This window comes from Apteryx rowi, unplaced genomic scaffold (assembly GCF_003343035.1).
Source record: "Apteryx rowi isolate R43461 unplaced genomic scaffold, aptRow1 scaffold_419, whole genome shotgun sequence".
NCBI lineage: Eukaryota > Metazoa > Chordata > Aves > Apterygiformes > Apterygidae > Apteryx > Apteryx rowi.
In genome coordinates, this window is record NW_020450661.1 from 458,975 (window position 1) to 478,262 (window position 19,288).

Genomic DNA, 19,288 nt, shown 5'->3' on the forward strand with positions numbered 1-19,288 from the left:
TTCCTATAACTATGAGTGCCTTTTTTAACTTCTCTGAGGAATTAGTGATATAGAGTATATGCATGATGGAAGGGGATACAAATAGGTCTTGTATCTGAGGGACAAGATGAACAATGCCACTTTATTTTTTATCTAAAAACTAGCATAAAGCATTAGGTTAGTACATCAGCCTTAGACCTGCTGTTAAATCCACATAAGGGGTTAGAAAGGTGTGTTATATATTTCTCTTCATTAAGCTGATAGTTTCTGAAGAGAAGAAAATAATAGTAGACACGTTATGGGAAGTTATTCCTGAGAACAGTGAACATCTCTGGGGGCTCTGGTGGAGCAACAGGAAAGAGTGGAGTTCAGAGACTTCTCTAAAGTTTTCTTCAGCTGCTCATGGGCTGTCAGTTATTGTACTCTGAGAATTATTATTTTTTTGCACATATTGGTAACACTGCACTATTTGCATTTCTGAACTGCCAGGAATGAAAGCRTGCAGTTCATCTTCCCTAGCCCTCTGTTTGAAAGCCAGGTCTCTAATCTAAGCTTGGTCTTCTAGACTTCCTTCTACACTTCTACAGTCATGAATAAGAAAGAGGTTCCTGCAAGGAAAATAGGTTTAGAATGTTATGTGCGTCATAAAGTCTTTTTGTTGATCATTATGAAGGGAAGATGGGATAATCAGCAGTTAAGGCGTTCTTTCTGGCAGGATTTTTATTCTTTATCCTTAGCTTGTGCCTGCCCTTCATCTTTTTTTTCTTTTTTTTTTGCAGCAGAATTGCTGTTTCAGAATGTATTTCTGAACAACTGGTCAGTGGGTTGTGACTTTTTGCAGTTTCATCAGTAACTGCTGTTTGTAACTTCTTCATATTGATGATTAAATTTTCTCTCTGTCAGGGGAAGTGGGTTGTGAGTGACATAAGGTTGAAGTTTCCATATTGTATATTATATAGACTTTTAGGTCTAGTTCTATGTCAGGTTTATCTCCTCACACCTTCCACAAGGTGAGAACAACCTAACAGAGCTCCTACTTTGCCTCATTTATGAAGGTATGAGAGGCTGAACACACTTCAACAGGAGACTGAATAAATTAAAATAGTTGAAAGTGCTACTCTTCAGTGTCATTAATTTGGAACTGATCTTTGCAACTCTATAGCGTTATCAGTGTGCTCATTAACTCATAAGAGCCCTCAAATTAGTATGGGTAGCACGCTCTCTCAGAAAAGTGAACATCTTTATTTAAATTTCATATGCAGTCTTGTCTAGATATCCGTGTGGCAGATAAATGTTTCTGGTTTGAATGATAAGTGGAAATTTCTGAATTTCTTTGCACTTATTTTTCCTAGAGACCAACTTAAAGTGAAAACCTTTTTTTCCAGATTAGAGGCTTTGAAACTTCCTACTGTATCGATAGCATGGGGCACACCAATGGTGGCTTTGTTGAACTTGGGCCATGTCACAGAATGGGAGGAAATCAGGTAAGCAGCTTTGAGGAAAATTTGAAAGAGAATTGCTTGCAGTGGAAGGTAACAAAGCCATTTCTCTGTTAAAGTTGTACATAAAATAACTTATGTGCCAACTGCAAAAATGGGAGTTAGGGATTTTCCTTAAGCATACTGACATTCCTAAAATATAGGGGTCTGAAAACATCTTTTCAAACACAAACTGCACAAAATTGAAGAAATAAATTCCCAATCTTTTTTTTGCAGAGAGGTAGGTGCGTGAGGAAGCAAGAACCGTGTTTTAAAGCAACCATATCACTGCTTTAGTACAACCGCAGCTCTTAGCATCACTGATGATTCATCATTTATCCTCACTTAATAATTAATCCTTCAGGAAGTACCCCCCTTACTCTGGCTCAGTTATTTACCAAAATTGTTTTGCTGCAATGAAAATATAAAATACTGTTGTAGAGTAACTCATCTTCCACCACAGGAGATAAGAAATGGAATACAAATTTGTCTTTGCTTCATTTACAAATTAATTGGCAAAACTTAATTACTAATAGATGGTTGCAATCTACTATGTACTATCCTGTTTCACCTAAATCTTCRCAAACCTCTCCACACTACTAAGACTACTAAAGGCTATTCTGTATTTACATCTCCTTTTTGAGTTGGATAACTTTTCAGCATTTAAAGTCCTTACTTACACTGATGTAGACTTAAACCAAAATAAAAACAGCTTAATAATGAAATTGTCCTCATGCAGGCAAGTCTCGCCATGACAGTCCTGAAACCACATATGGAGTGAGGCTGTAAAAAAATCCTCTTCAGTTAATTCTTAATTGGATAGCCTCTGGAAATGCATCTTTGATTTTAAGCAAACATCCACTAAAATACCCTTTCTGTATATGTTACCTCAAAAAGTCCTGTGACAATTATTTCATGAGAAGTAGCTAAGATCTGTTTGTGTGTATTAGTTTGATTTTCCCCATGTATAAAATATCAAACTTTTACTGTCTTCAGATGAAAATACTGGCCAGGGCAAAAGACTTGCTACCAGACCTTTAGAAAGGCAGTGGGTTATTTAGCTGTCAAACCATACCAAGACTTTTAATCAAACACTTCTAGAAGTCTCCCAAATAGGGATCCCTCTATTTTTATCATTTTTGTCTCACTTGGTAAGTTTCTTAGCCTTCTAAATCCAAACAGAAAGTCATCCATAAAATTGAGTGTCAGATAATAAGAATAGAATGCTTTATGTTATCTAAAATAAGGAGTCCTCCTTAAAGCTAGATATAATAACACCAGAGGATATTTTGAATGATGCAATTTCTTTGGTGTTTTCAGTGTTTCTAAAATTTTAGTTACGTTATGAAGTCAACTATTACAAAGGTGTCATCTTTTTTCTGTTAGCTTTTCCGAATCAATGAAGCTAATCAACTCATGCAGTATGATCAGTGCTTAACTAAAGGACCTGATGGATCCAAAATTATGATTACACACTGTAATCTGAATGAATACAAGGATTGGCAATACTTCAAGGTATGTAACAGATACATTTGGAAACAAATTTTATTTGCATCCTGTTTTGTTGCACCTTCTTTTTAGTATTATTATTCCACATGCATCTGAAAATAGACATCTATGACAAGGTTAACTGAACTAAGTAAATTGTTAATGAGACATTCTCAGAAATCCCTGCTTACTGGAAAAACTTCCCCTAGGGAAAGATGCTTTTGTTGGTGCTTCCTGTATTCTGTAGGAAAAATCTTTAAAGAAAATCTTGTGAGGCTGCATGTGCAGCCACAGGTATGTTAGGAGTTAGCACCTGTCTCAGAGGAAGCAAAGAGGTTGTCCACTACCAGCAACAGAGTTTGTAAAAGCTTTTTGTGCCATCAACCTCTCTGCTGGTACACTTGCTATCAAGAAAGTTCTCTGTAAAATGGGTGCTGCGAGAAGATAACTTAAAAGCTGACGTGCTTTTAGCAGCTAGGAACAATACTGTATCTAATTTTGGGATATCTAAATTGAAGTGCTACTCTCTTTAAAAGACAGAAGATGTTTTAAGCTGTACATAGGAATAGCAAAACATGGCTTTACTCGTCATTTGCCTTTTTGTGTTGTCTTTGCCTTCTTCAGTATTTCTTTTTCCTGTTCATTAACCATTCTCTATGCAAACATGCTCTGTTGTGAATTATGGGTGTGGAGCCATTATAATGCTATTGCAAAATCTATGAATTTTTAATAAGGACTTGGAATGTTGGCTGATATACGTGTAAGGCTGTTACAGCCTATTTAGTAAGTACCAGACTTAATGTCTCTATTTTTGATTCTCTCTAAAAAATAGGGTAGTCTAAGGGTGCTGTTATCCTTGGATACATCCACATATAACTTGGTCTTATATCTAAGAAAATCTTCTCTCTGTTGGGGATTTTTTCTTCAGTCTGTCTAGGATACTGGATTTTTATTAGTTCATTAGCTGGTTACCTGGACTGTTTCTCTGAAGGATGCAGGCATTGCTGAGTGCAGGGAAATCCATCTGTTATCCTTTAAGCACCCCACCTTCTGTGATACTTGCGTGGAGCTGTGAAACCTTGAGCAGCAGAATGTTGTTTCCACTCAGCTTTTTTGTGCTGCTCGGACAGACAAAAATCTTTAAATGCAAAATTTAAAAATCAATAAGCAGTGTTTCAGTGTCTGCTGACTCTTGCTTTAATATCAGAATAACCTACAGCACTTGTTATTTCTCCAGCCTTTCTAGTTTGTCGCAGCACATTGCTTGGCTCTTCTCCGAGCATTTCTTTTATGCAAGAAGATCCATTTCCTCCACAGTGGTACCAAGTTGTGTAATTGTTTGCTTATTGCTACAAGTTATATGGAAACCCAATAGACACAGCCTAGGCTGCAGAACAAAACAGTGATTGGTTTCCAAAAAGAAAAAAAGGGGGGGGGGTGCATGCTGGAGAGCAAAAGGACCACCAAGGGTATGTTGTAACCAAGCAAATAGAAGTTTGGCACTCCCTGTAGTGCAGTGCAGAGGGTACGACCGTTTCTTCTAATGAAAGGGTGTAAGGAATGAAATGCTTATGAACTGCTGAAAAATGTTGTGGCCTAGTGTAAATGAAAGCTGCCAGGAGATTTTTATCGGGTTGGTTGGTTGTTTATGGAATAAGCACTGGTGTGCCAGCTTGAGCATAACCTCTGTGCTCCTGCTGCATGGTGTGTAGTAGTGGGGCTTCGGTGACAGCACCCAAACAGCCAGAGCCTGGCCGGCTCTTGCCAGGTTATTGCCTTTGGCCAGACGTCTGTTTAGCGCTCCAAAATGTGCTGGGCCGCGTGATGGGGGTGTGGTGCGCGTGCATGTGGGGTGATGGGGAGGCCCCACAGAGGAGAAGTCACAGGCTGCTCGGCAAACACGGGAGATGCAGGTGCTGCAGCAAGGGGTGTGTGTGGCAGGAGCCAAACCTGCGAGTCCCAGTCTGAATGTGTTAGATGCAATAGGTCTGCAAGCTCTTGGGCTGTCTGCTGTTGTTCTGCAGGACAGACTTGCTCTCCCATCCCTTTTTCTTTTTCCTTTTTTTTTTTCCTCCTTCCTGTTACCAGTGAAACAAAGCAAAATTACTGCTTTTTCCCAATGTAGTTAATGTTGTTACGGTTACTTTACATGAGAGCTAACCAAAGGAAGATCTTCCCAATAAAGACACTTCTCATAGAGTTGTCCTCAAGACTTACTCTTCTTTTTTGTTACAGGATAAAAATGCTGGAGGCATTTTAGACTGTTTTGCTTATTTTTTTAGCAGTGTGTTTCCACAGAGAAATGTGAGATATTTCAAGTGAATAAATGCATCAAACATTTCATAATATGAAGGATATGAAAATCTAGGTTTAACAAGTAATATAATGAGTATAGAACTGATCTTTCCACAGGGACCCTGAAACTTGTTTCTGTAACAGTAAATAGCTATACTAAAGTTGTGAAGAATATATATATATGTATATATATATATGTATGTATGTATGTAGGTATGTATGTTCCTGGTGGTTTTGTTTTCCAGAATCTGCACAGATTTACTCATATTCCATCAGGGAAGTGCTTGGATCGTTCAGAGGTCCTACATCAAGTCTTTATTTCAGAGTGTGACTCCAGTAAAGCAACGCAAAAATGGGAAATGAACAACATTCTCAGTGTGTAGACAAACAAAAACCTACCTACTGACACATTAATTTGTGCAGAACTGAAAATAGCCTGAAAACTGCTGCAACTATTAACTCTGTAAAGCTGTGAGCCTCCTGACTTGGATGAAGGACATAGATGAACTGTGATTATTACAATAACATTATCATCTGCAGTTAATGTTTACAAAACTGCTTTACCTTAAACTCTGTAGATGTTTACATCTTTTTGTTTTAAGATGTTGGTAAATTAATGTGCTGTTAGCTATGTTTCATAGGAACATAGTTAAAAGCATTGTCGTCTTCTTTGGGATACACTCAGGGGTCTGAAGGCAGTTTTTTTACACACACTTGAAAAGGTTGGAGTAACCAGACTTTCATAGAACTTGGTGATTATCAACCTGTTGTATATTTTTATTTAATTTTACATCTTACTAAGCACTGCCACAGGTCATTAGCCAGGGTGGCCTTCTCTCACAGTCATGCTGCTTTTTCAGAAGGTGAATTTCAACATATTTAGTGCCTCTTTCATTTCTCTATTTTACAAGAACAGCATTTGTTGGAAATTATACAGTAGATTTTTTTTTGAGCTGTGACCATGGTAGGGATCAACTGTACAACCCTGTGTAAATACTGTGTTACCTAAGAGAAATTTCTGTTGCCAGTCTGGCTACTGTACTTACTGCTTATTGGTGAGTCAAAGCACAGACGACAGAAAAAAGTGCTCTGAGATCTCCCAGAAAATCTCATGTGCCCCTTGGCTGCAGATGCTCCAACTTCATTAGAATCCAAAATTGGGGATGTTGCCCCAGGATCTGTTCCTTGCATTTGGTATATTTGACAATGCTGAAGCAACTAAATGCTTTTTATATAGTGCAAGGAAGAGCTTAGTGTAAAGTGTAGCACTATGTGGTACATTCTGATGAAAGCAAGCACTCTCTCAATTCCAGTTAAAAATTTATAAGCATTAACTTACTTGTTTATATCATGCCTTACATATTTAAAAAAAAAAGCTGCACAATTATATAAAACTTAGAAATAATCCAATTCTTCATTTGTAGAGTTATTTTAAATGGAATTCACTTAGAGGTGAGCTGAAACTTTTAATTGGAAAAAAAGCAAACAAACCCATAGCTCATTAACACATGTGCATACTTCTTAAAAAGGTCATCTGTAAACTAGTTTGGATTCCAGATTTAGACTTGATAAGAGGGAATCCTGAAACCACATCTGTTCATATTAATTTTTCTTTTTTTCACTGAAAACTTTTTCTGAAGGATTATGAACACAAAATACAACCGCTTGGTGCTATAGTGTACAAAACAGAATGTGAAGAAGCAATTGCTAAAAATGTTTTGAATGGGAGTTTGTAGTGGGAACTCCTGTAAGGGTATAAATATTTACTCTAAATGAACAGACGTGGAGGAGAAATGACTTATCCTCCCTTCCTTATTCAAGATTTTGTGACTGTTAAATACTGATGACATCAGAGTGTACTGATTTAATAAGAGTTATGTCTATAACATGTCACACTAAAATATGACTGAATATTCCCCTGAAATCTAGAATAGCATTGCATGCAGCTTCTGTTGACTTTAACAAGGGTTATGTATCATATCTGGTGACAGAGTTTGATCCTTATAGGGCTGTCTGCACTGATATATTGATTTGGGATCTTTCCTAGTTTCTTTAAACTTCTCATCTATCCTTTAAGAGGTATGGAAAATAGAAAATAAAGGAGGGAGAAACTGGAAAAAGGAAAATAAGGGTGTGTGTCGGTACTTGTTCCTTGTGTGTATGAAAACTGACTCTGTTTTTGTGTGTTGGGTAGATTAATTTAATCATATTACTATGCATAAGAGAAAGGTGGCACATAAATTGTGCGGGTGTGCATTTTAAATGGGTATTTTGTGCAATTCATTAAAAGCTGATGCTGTATGTGAATATGAATCTGTATGTGGGACTGAAAACCTTACAAAACATGAGATCGTAAGAAGCTGTTGCTCTAATGACTTTTTCCTACTATAGCCTGCTTGGAAAAAATAATTCCCATATTCTTGCTTTGTAAGTTGATGATAATATCACTATGCATTTCTACATATTTTATAAATTTGATTTATGCAGATTTTGATACACTGTATGTTTCTGTAGAAATTGTATAAATCTTTAAAAAAAAATTTTATTAGGGATAAATCTGAGAAGCCTGTGTATATCTTACTTATGGGTTGCTTGTTTTTTAGGTGAAGTAAATAAAATATTTGAATTTTTGGGTTTACTATACTTTTACAGAATAAACATGGATCTTTATAGGAACCCCTTATCTCTAAATTTAGACRACTTCAATGTTACATACTTACAAACATTAAAATATTTTGTTACTTTTTATTTAGGCACCTTTTATCACACCTGTTGGGGCTGAGGGTTTTTTCAGTGATACCAAAAACAGAATTTCCACTGAGAARTGTGTCCATGTGGACACATTTGGATTTGGATTCTGTATTACCTGCCCTGAGCTAATTGGATAAAATTTAGTGCGCTCACAGGAAATGAACCTGACAATAATTTCTAAAGCAGAACCGAAGAACAGTTGGTAGTGTTTTGACTTATAGTTTACCTTAGTCAGTATGTCTGCATAAACAAATACATGTTTCCCCAAACATTTTTTGCCTGGGAAGGTTTCTTATCAAAAGATTATGCAATTCAACTGAGCTACAGAAGACACAAGTTCTGACCTAGGAGCAAAGCTAAATGCTGAAACTTATAACACTTAATATTTTAGGAATGAAATTCTTGTTTTCCAGCCATGTCTCTCAATGTACTTTTGTGTGTTTGGATTTCAAAAGGCTCCTTTGGCAAATCAGTGGGATTATAGTGCCAGCCAGTTCATGTAAGGAATACCCTTTTATGCACTGAAACAGCRTATGGTAGGAAGGAGGGAGGAGGAGGTCTCTATGCCAACATGTCTGAAGACAGGTTTCTTCATTAGCCAAGCTCCTGGCACCAGGAGTGCAAACAGCACACTTCCGATGGTACCAAAACCCCTGTAAACATTGGTGGCATCCTGTAATCAATTCCTTCTCTTGCCCTTCTGTCAGTCAAAGTCCTTTACTACTCTTTGCTGCTTACATATCATCTTCCTCCAAATAGCAGTCCCGAAAGTCAAAAATCGGGATCAACTTACTGCTCTTGAAACTAGACTAAGAGGCCTAATACCTATGTTACACCATGGCAGGGATGTAAGAATTTTGTACCCATCTCTGATCTACAAGAGAAACTTTTTACAAAAAAAAACAAACCTATAAAAACATGGAGGATGTTCTCTATTAGGTTTTGCAATATATGAAGCACAGTTCTCCCTTTAGGTTAAAGAAGGGTGAATTGTGCAAGACCCACAGAGGCATAATAAGAAGGAGAACTTCTGAACATGCAGAGAAGTTATTTACACCATTAAACACAAACTGTTTTTTGTAAAAGCATTGAACTTGGATCTGCTGATTGTAATAGGTGAAGAGAAACATATTAGGGAAAACAAATTAGCAGTATTTCTGTTTCTGACAGTTTTCCTTGCTCTGAAAAAATAGGGAATATTACTTCTTGCTCTGAAAAGTTTTCTGTTCTGAAAAGTTGCTAATGCTACATTTATGAGAGTAATCCCTGAGCAGTGTCAGTGGTTATCTTCCAGGCTAATATTTACTGTCTGGGAAAGCCAGAACTGGTTGCCAGTTTTCAGTCTCTTGGCTGTTGACTTTACTTACCTTACAGGTCTCCTCTGAAGTCCTATAGTCTGGGAATGGTAAGTTCTGTAGCTTGGCTTTGTATGGATGACTCTGTAAAGTCTAGATAGATAAGCTATCGAGAACTTTAGCTGAGTTTGCCTTGCTTAGGTTAAAAAAAGTGCATAGGCTGTAAGTGAGCCCTAGAGCCTGGAGCCACTTTGTCCCCACGTTCCCTGGGGGAAGCCTCTGGTTCGAGTGCCCCCACGTGCGGCTCCTGCAGCTGTGTGCGCCAGAGTGTGCTGCCTTGCGCTTGGTTCCCGTGGCCGTGGGCTTGTTAACCGAGGTATGGAGCACAGCAGAGCGGGAAGAGCTGTTTGTGTGGATTACACATCTCATTAACCCAGTTAATGGTTAGTAACCTTCTGGTTTTTAATCTTCAAAACGTAGTCCATGTCTTCATGACAAGAAACTAATTAGGTATTCCCAATTGCAGTGGAACATGGGTCCTGTTTTTTTGTTTTTTAAAGCTGTTTGCACAGCCTTCAGCTTTTTCACAATGTCACACTGTTCTGTGGCCCTTCTGAAGAATAGTGTGGATAGAGACAGCCTTTGGCAAGGCAGTGACATAGCTCATGGTCTGATGCATCTTAACTGACTGATGAAAAATGCAAATTCCTTCAGTTAACAGGTACACTAAGACGACAAGGATCAAAGCCTGCAAGAGGGATTTAGAGCTATTCAAACTCCCAAGATGAAAAGGTATGTGTGCTTGTTAGAGCCCTTCTGTTTCTTATCAAGAAGGTACTTCACTGAAGAGAAATGTGATTTCTTTAGTGACAAGAACCATGTAGCTTCTGAACTGGAGCGCAGGTAAGGCAGGGTTAAGGCTAGGTAGGTCCCGCAGGCCTCATGAATGCAATCATGGAGTCTGAAAGCAGAGCTTCCTCAGGTGGGCTCCCAAGTGAAATGATTTGGTGTGGAATTAGCACTGTTACTTGTGCAAAAGAAATGTGGTGTCACGAGAAAGAGGCTGAAAGGAGCAGGAAGGTGGGAGAGGCAGCATAGCACTAACCTATATTAAATAGCCCCAAACTCTAATGCCTAAGATGTGTGCGATGGCAACAGTAGACCTCCAGCTGAGAATCTGAGAGGTCCTGGATGGGGAAGGGAGAAATCAAAGGAGAGATGATATTTCACATTTCTTGAAAAGGCTACTGGGAACAGTGTGTGTTAATCAAGGAGGCAGCATGCCCAGGCAGTTGTTAAAATACAGTCTTTAGATGAAAATTAAAAAGTCCTGTTTGGAGTAGGCCTTCTCTATCACTTGAAGGCTCTGGAATGGAAATAGGAGTCTAGATACAGCCTTCTCTCTTGAAATCTTTGGAGAGGTTTCCCCAAGAGAATACAGTCATAGGCTGGTATCTTTGAGCAACTCCTAACATTAAACAGTGATGGGTCTTTGAATATAAAGTCCTCTGGATCTTCTGTGTGTAGCTGCGTATTCTGGGTTAGGCCTGTGACAGAGATATAGCAATAGCACATCAGGATAAAAGCTGTGGTCAGAGCTGTGAAGACTAGTATCTGCATTTTCAAGGGCTTTTGGGAGAAATGTGCCCTCTGCAAGCTCTGCTTCCAAAAAACTGGCAATCTCATCCCTAGAGCCCACTGGGGAAGAGCCACATCATTCTGTGGTACTTGGAGGTGTACCTGGCAGTGAATGCCTCGTAGGTTGCTAGCCTAAGTCTGCAGGGTCATTATACCCTATTGCCAGGGTCTTTAAGACAATCAGGCTCATCCTATGGAGAGCTACAATTACAATTTTCGTATTTTCATTTCTGAGGCAGCAGAAACAATGAGTGAAAGTAGAACTGAATGGAGGTGGAGGCCTTCTGGAAAGATTCTGGTGGGTTCATAAGAAGAGAGATTTGGGAAGAAATGACCAGGGCAAAAAACACACAAAACTGTGGAAGTGCTTCTACTCATATTGCTCTTTTAATTGACTGAGAAATGCCCTGAAGTCCTACGTGTCCTAAAGATGGAGAGGAACCTCTGGAGGCAGAGAATTGACCAGACAACAGAGAGAGAAGCTGTGTCCCCTGTGATCTGGGGAAAAAAAGGTAAGATAGTATGGGATGTTGTTCAGGAAAACAGTTCTGTAACCCAGTTGCAGAATGTGGTCTGGCTGCTACTGATAATAAAGATTTTGGGGTAAGATACTATTGAGTGGAGCCATTCCTCACTKGAGATGGGAACAAACTCTTGTGCTTTTTTTGCCTGTTACTACCGTAATTATCCCATTATCTTCCATGTGATGCTTATGAGAGATAATGCCCGCCCTCCTGAAGTATTGGGACCCTTGGTCTCTACTGGACAAAGCTGAAGAATATTCTTACTTTGGATACCAAGCTTAAGATAAGAACTTAAAAAGTATATAAAGATCAGACCAAAGGTCTAGCTAGCATACTATCCTGTCTCCCTCAGCGGTCAATAGGATCAATATGGTCAAGGAGCGCAGGACAGAGTAGAAGGACAGGGCAAGGATGTAATACTACTTCTCTAGCACTATTCCTGCTTTTGGCAATTTACAATTCAAGCACTTTCTTAGCTAGAGATGGTATTTTCTATTTAATAGTGCAGAATTCGTCTAACTACTTTCTGAATCTAGGCAGACTTTGGTCATCCATAACATCCAGTTATGCAAAAAGTTTCAAGGTTCCTGAAGAGGCACACTGGCTCTGCAGTTTGTTCCTCTGGTGAGACAGAGCAGTGAGATCTAGGAGATCCACCGAAGGCTTGTTAAAGACCYTAACTCCCAAAGGTGCAGTTAGTGCTAGGTTAGTGTCAGGTCCAGATACTGGACAGGAGCTAGTTTCAAGATGGCAGCACTGTCATCACAACATATTTTCAGAAGGACCTTTCAGGTCCTTTTCTGTGAGAAGTCATTTGACTCTGCCCTTTAAGCTTGTCCACACAAATGCCATCCCTTCAGCTCTACTGAAGGACAGACATTATGGGCACAAACTTTACCAATAGATATTTGAGCAAGGAAATACTGAGAATAGCCGTACAACATTTAGATAAGGCATCAGATTTGCTGGCTAAAAGATTTTTTCTGATGGCTGACTTTGTATTCATTCCTGGAACAACATCAAGACTCTCTCCAACACTGAGGCCTAGGGTTGGTTATGTTGGGATATTATCTTGTAGTTGGAGCAATATATAGGTCTGTGCACTAATTGGTGCTGGCATGTGACAATTCCTTGATTGCTTATATGAAAATAAATTTGTGTAGGCAAATAAATCAATTTTTTGCAGGGGGAGGTTTGAATCTCCTGCACATCCCAYGATTAGCAAGGTTATGAGCCTTCTAGGGCTGCGTGCACTGGAGAACACAGAGATGAGTTCTACATCTGGGCTCCGTTACGGGATCCTTCACTCCAGATTCAAGAGGAATCATGAAAAAGCAGACTGGGCTATGATGCAGCTCATACTAAAGCCCCAACAATTCCAGAAATGCAGGGACTGCAGGCAAAACATTTACTTATTTCAAGATGTGGAAGGAAATACAAGCCAGAATGAGAAATGAACAGAAGAGTAAATGTAGGGTAAGGATGCTAAGGCAAGTGAAGCTGAATCAGTGACAGACACTATCACAGCAGACACTCCATCACTGAATGAGTGAGAGCAGGTTTATATAGCGATATTAGATACAAAATGCTTGCGATACAGTTATCAAACAGTTGAACAGATCTTTAGGTAATCAWTACAAGGTAAAATTCCCATTCCATTTTTTATGACGTTCTATTTAGATGCATTTGTAATTTCTTTTTTGTTATTTGAGTTTCAAAGCCTGTGTATACTGGGTTCAGTTCATAGGTCTGTAGCTGTTCAGATCAAGGTTTTCCTTTTGAAAACACACAAAAAAGGAAGAGGTATATTTACTGTTCTCCAGACCTTAGACTTCTCTTGGGAAAAATAAGATCAACTTTGTAAATAGATTTTTTTCAGCAAGTTGATCTAAGAAAAAGTAAACCTTTTACATACCTTTAGGAAGAAGGTAATAAAGTCATATATTTTGCTTTTGTTCTCAATTCTATACCTGGAACATGCCTTATGTTCTATTTGCTTTTCTATCTAATGAACATCTATTACATCTTCACAGAAATATCTATTATAAATCCAGCATCTTCTCCAGACTAATATTAAGTAGTTTATTGTCCATCCTCCTCACTGATGAGAAATGTTAGGACTGTTTTTTCCCTTTCACATGTGTTGCTTTGAATTAACACCAAATTTCATCTGCTATTTTTATTATCCAGTTGCTTCAGGCTGTAAGCTGGCTTTGCAGTTTGCTGTTAGCCTTCATCTTCATTGCAGCACTGTTCACCACTTTCTTCTGGATCACTTATGAATATATTCAATAGTCTCACTAGCCCTAAACCCCCCAAATCCTATGTTTTTTTAAGTAGGTGGTTTTCCTCCACTGATAAAACTGATGACTAATTCTTATTTTATTCCTTTATTTTTAACCAGCTACTTATATAAGGCCTTCCCTCATATTCCATGACAGTTCTGTTTCTTTTACAAAGAGCATTTCAGAAATTCAAATAGACCACATCAACCTGATCTCCCATAGCTTCATGTTCACTGATTTTTTTTTTTTGATGAATTCCTACAGGTCTGTGGAACAGAACTGCCTCTAAGGAAACAGAAAGACCAATTTAGCCATTTGTCCGGAAAGTCTCATCTGTACTATGGTTTCTACCAGCTTGCTATATGGACTTTGCTGGTATGAAGTTCCCTGTATCTCCAAGGAATGCTTTCTAAAAGCTGATGTCCTATTTACCACCTTTCGTTCCTCTAGTACTAGGACAGTTTTAAGTGAAAAATTATAAACTACAGTTAATAGTTCAGCCATTTCATCCTTGAGTTTCTTTAGAACTCCGGGATGAATACCATCTGTCCTGTCAGTGTGTTTCAAAACCTTTTATACTTGGATTTGAGACAGATGCTCCACCATTCATTCCCTCCCCCGGCCCTTAAAAAGTTGTCAAAACTTCCTGAAGCTCCTYAAGAGTTTTAAAAGCCCCCCCCMCACACACACACCTTTTATTTCCCCTAGTATCTTCTCTGAGCATTGTTTTATATGTTGATCATATATTGTCCCAAGGGACTGTTTGGCAGGCTTCCTGGTCCTGATGTGTTTGAAATCAGTTATTAATCTGTTCTCACAAGTTGCTCTGATCCTGTTTTTCCCTGCCACCCATTTTCTGCATCTAGCCTGTTACAGTGTTGTTTTACTATATCTTAGAAATAACTCCAGTGGTTTAAGGAATACTTTCCTACATTTGATACTCTCTGATACCTGCTTTTTATGCATATCAGCCTAATTTTGGTGGTCTTAGTCTACCGTACTGGGTGGCACGCGTTTACGCTGAACCTCCAGTGCAGTGTTTGTGAGCGGACTCCCTGATGCCTGCAACTGTTTTTGGTGCCTCTTTTAGTTTTCATTTGAGACCAATGTCCCAATTCATCTCCAGAAAAAAGCTTCTAGTGACTGCAGTTTCCTAAGATCCTCCATGTTGAACACGGATGTGAAAAGCTAACAGCTTTTCTGCTACGGCCTTATCTTTTCTGCACATTCCTTTTATACTTTGATCACTTTTACTAGTGCTTTCCAGTGCTGGTTCTTTCAGTATTCACAGATGGACATTATCTGAGCCTCCTGACCTGAGCATACCACACTTTTTAAAACTTAATTTGAAAGCAGTAATTTCCACTTTTACTCATTTCTGTTTGTCTTTAATCTGTATTCAGTATTCTTACTGAGAGGGCAAATTACTATTTAAAAAAATCACTAATTATCTTTAGTCACTACATCATTCTCAGTTGTTAGATCAACTCRATGCAGAGGTTTGCTGTGGATTGCTGCAGCTCATGTTCATACTGTGTGCTGATGCACGCAAAATGATCTGTGTAATGATGTGGGTCAGGCAAGTAGAGCAGTACAATAGGCTATTATTTTTGCAATGAAGGTCTGCAGCAGTCAGGAAATAATATTTATAAATGAGATCATAAACAAGAGCAAACCACAGGTGGCTTTTCATAGAGTATCTTTAGGACGGGGACAACAGAGTGGCAATATTAAGCAGTTCTGCTCTGGTTTATGCAGAAGTTGTGTTGTAGCTAAATTAGCCAATTAATGCTAAATGAAATTGGACCCAGAAGTCATTTTATCTTGCTGAGGAAAACATTAGAGGAACTCCTTGATTTATTCTGAATTACCTCAAGGTATGCTCTTATTCTGGCACAATATTTAAAATAATCTTGTAATTTATGGAGCTTTTTAGGACACCTGAAGGATTGTATTTTGTTACAAAGCACTAGAGAAGGATAAAAGCATTTCAGATAATCAAACTAGTCAATTTACTCTGATGCTACTGCTCACTGCAAAAGATTATTTATTTAAATGAAATCAGAAATACTTCTTAAAGCATCGCTATTCAGGGAAAGAGCCTGAGAAGTCAGGGGAAGTGACGGTGGGGTAAGTTTCTACAGGAAAATCTGGACAACAGACTATGGTGTTGAAAATGTGAGACCAACATAATCTCAGTTCCATATTATGAAAAGTAATTGTCTCTACCCAGAAGAATTTTTGAGCTAAGGATAAAGTGTTCTCTAGGACTGTAAAGTCTCTACCAGAGAAATGTTCTCAAGCACTGGATATCCAGCACACAGAACTGCCTCTCGCTTCCACTTCATGCCTGAAGCTTCCCCAAATCTGAGCCTGTGCAAATGGAAATGTTTATCCTACATACACTGAGCATCTCTGGTAGGTCCAACATGTGTAACAGCAGTAAATCCCAATCTTTCTGATACTGTTTTAAGTATCTCATTGGGGGTGGGGGGGACACAGGGAAAAAGAGAAAAACAACTCTGTGCTTTCTAAGGCCTTCAAAGATTAATTTTATGGCTAGAAGAACTGGTATCCTGCTCAGTAGAAAAAAATTTGAATTGTCTTAACAGTTATGTTACTGTCATGCTTTTGGGAAAACACAAAATGCTTTAGTCAAGACTCATTTCTTTCAGGAAGTATTACATTATTCTCTCTAGCCTGCAGTTACCTCTACTAACATTACGCTTATAGTGCTGAAATCATTTTTTATGTTAGACATGTATAGTGACTGCACTCAAACTTTTTTAACAACTTAACAGACAATACAGAATTTTTTAAGTTGGAACACTGACATTTATAGTACTTAATCTCTGAGCATTAAATGTTTTTCAGCATTGGGTTTTCAAGGGCTAGTAAAATCTGTTACCGAGCATTCACCTCAATTCCAAATTAAACTGAAGCTATTACTTAAGCTGTAGGAGCTCCAATTTCCCACTTGCCAATACTGTATCTAGATTTATACTTCTAAATATGCATACTAATGTTGAACAAAACCAAAAAGCTTCTAAAGACCAAGATATTAACTGTGACTGGTGATATTCTGCACTGACAGTAATGTATCAGCAGCACATGTTCTTTAAAAATACCTCATCTGTTTTTTGCAGGAATCTTAACTGTTGGTATGTAAGGAGATAACATTCCAACAGTTTTCATGCTGTTCTTAAGCTGTGTTTTAAAAGAAATCACTAACACAGGGGGCCAGGGGAGAAAGAAGGAGAGTAGGGAACATMTGGAAAGACATGCTTCTAACCCTGTCTTATTGCCAACTTTCCTATCCTGATATGGACAACAACAAGGCCAGTGAACCTGAGCTCTGGAAAAGTTCCTAAGATTTATCCATTGTCAACTAATACATTAAGATTCAAGACAGAACGTTGAAACCTTTGTTTTCTTTCAAAACTATTAAAGCAGTTTAGAAATAAGTATTACCATCTAGAAATAAGTATCAACAACATACTTCACTCAGAAGATGATGTAAGCAAATGCTAGTGTAAGAAAAACATCAATTGCAACTAAACATAATTATGGGGGAAAAGAACCATGGTAACAGAGCAGGGGGGGAAGTAACAGAGCTCAAATCCTGGCCATGTATCCATTCCAGGATTTAAGACTGAGATTTACCAATTTTGTCATAAAAGCAATAGCCCTGTTCAGGGCACCAAATACCTGTCCAGGATAGGAACTGTACAGGTTCAGACTTCTAAGAGTACACAGCCCCTTAGAAACATTAAGAATACACCAARAATCATGTACATCATTTTATTACAAAATTGTTAAAAAAAAGTAATACAATGCAAATATACTACAAAATATAAGATCAGCTATTAAGCTACCTCCTTTGTTTTATTTTGCTAAAAAGAAACACCTGGCTATCAGTCACTGAATTTCAACAAAACCATTAAATATGCAGAAACATTCCACAACTTCTTTGTTTTAACACAGAACCGCAGCAGCCCTCGGCTACTACTTACATTAAAAAATATAGGTCTCCCTACAAAGAACCACATTACCTATACACAATTCTGTACAGATTTTTATACTGAAGCTAACAATGAGCTGCACTTGAGTTCACATTCTTAGCAAAATATTGGATTTTGAGCATATATCTTTACAGCAGGACATTCATTTATTCCTCATCCTCATCTTCCTCCTCCTCTTCATCATCATCTTCCTCTTCCTCCTCCTCTTCTGGTTCTGCTTTCTTCTTGGATCCTGCAGGCCTACCTGGGCCCTTTTTTCCTGCGTCACTCTTGCTCTTAGCACGATATGCTGCAATATCCTGCAAGAGAAATGCTATTTAGGTGCTGGTAATGTAACTCTGAAGATAAGTTTGTACAGTTCCAGTAATTAATACTTTTATGTATATTGTATGTGAAGGGGGGAAAGATATAAGAGGGGCTTACATCTTTTGCCGGTAGAAGACCTAGACAGTTTAAGGAATTTGTGACCACAATACTTTGGAGTATGGCTGTATATTTTCCCAAGTAGGTAACCTGTTTTCTGGAAGTAAAGTCTCCCTGGTGAAGTCTCTAGGTGTGTAAAAATTACATCCAGGTAAGGGTTCCAAATACCATTTGTGCCACACCTTTTCATGAGCTCTAACATCTGACATAAAGTCTATTTAGAGTTATGAACTATATACAGCTTAGATGCAAAACCAAATTGACACATTTACAGTAAGCCCTATAAGTTTAACCAGTATTTTATTATTTTCACTGTACCTTTTCATATTTCTCCTTTAGTTTTGCAGCCTTCTGTTCATATGGCTGTTTATCTTTGGCCGACTGTTCAGACCACATTTCACCTAGTTTCTTTGCTGTATCTCCAATAGACAAGCCAGGATGATCACTTTTGATCTTCGGGCGGTGTTCAGAACAGAAAAGGAAGAATGCAGATCTAAAATGAGAATAAGGGTTTAAGTAAGCAAGTGTCAGGCTATTAGAATAAATACTTTTTTTGGTAATAAAAACACTCACGGTGGTCTTTTAGGAGCATTAGGGTCCTTTTTCTTTCCCTTCTTCTCGCCTTTGGGAGGAACATAGTTTTTCATTTCTCTGTCATAACGAGCTTTGTCTCCTTTGGCCATTTCTTCAAACTTTCCTTTTTCCTTGCTTGACATTGTCTGCAGGCACATGGAGGGGAAAGGGGGGGGTGGTCTGGATCAGATAAAGCGCCTGGTGACCCATTAACGTCTAAGCGGCAGCAGCTGCTACCGAGGCTCTTTTCCCAGCAGCCCGCAGCGGGGGCGGGAGCTGGAGCTGGGCCCTGCCCGGCCGCGGCCCGGCGGGCTCCGCGGCGGCAGGTGGCCGGCCGGGCTGGGCCCCGCTCACCTTCCACCGCTCCGAGCACTTCCGCGAGAACTCGGCGAAGTTGACGGACGAGTCCGGGTGCTTCTTCTTGTGCTCCTCGCGGCACGTCTGCACGAAGTAGGCGTACGAGGACATCTTGCCCCGCGGCTTGTTGGGGTCGCCCTTGCCCATGGCGCGGTCGGCGGCGGGTCCCTGCGGGGGCGG

At 39.0% G+C, this 19,288-nt stretch overlaps 2 protein-coding genes across 3 annotated transcripts in view; one reads left to right on the forward strand and one right to left on the reverse strand.

Moving 5' to 3' along the window:
• Window positions 1-7,883, forward strand: part of GALNT7 (polypeptide N-acetylgalactosaminyltransferase 7) — a 50,881-nt gene extending 42,998 nt beyond the window's left edge. For both annotated transcript variants that reach the window (XM_026075993.1, XM_026075992.1), the window contains exons 10-12: window positions 1,365-1,463; window positions 2,844-2,972; window positions 5,486-7,883. In XM_026075993.1, the coding sequence (XP_025931778.1) occupies window positions 1,365-1,463; window positions 2,844-2,972; window positions 5,486-5,623 (366 nt within the window). In that variant the 3' untranslated portion in view covers window positions 5,624-7,883. The remainder of the gene's footprint in view (window positions 1-1,364; window positions 1,464-2,843; window positions 2,973-5,485) is intronic.
• Window positions 7,884-17,520: 9,637 nt separating this feature from the next.
• The window catches only part of HMGB2 (high mobility group box 2), a 2,282-nt gene continuing 514 nt past the window's right edge, over window positions 17,521-19,288 (reverse strand). Inside the window, exons 2-5 of the mRNA XM_026075991.1 lie at window positions 19,106-19,276; window positions 18,752-18,897; window positions 18,497-18,671; window positions 17,521-18,054 (exon numbers count right to left, since the gene is read on the reverse strand). Coding sequence (XP_025931776.1) covers window positions 17,902-18,054; window positions 18,497-18,671; window positions 18,752-18,897; window positions 19,106-19,255 — 624 coding nt within the window. The 5' untranslated portion in view covers window positions 19,256-19,276 and the 3' untranslated portion in view covers window positions 17,521-17,901. The remainder of the gene's footprint in view (window positions 18,055-18,496; window positions 18,672-18,751; window positions 18,898-19,105; window positions 19,277-19,288) is intronic.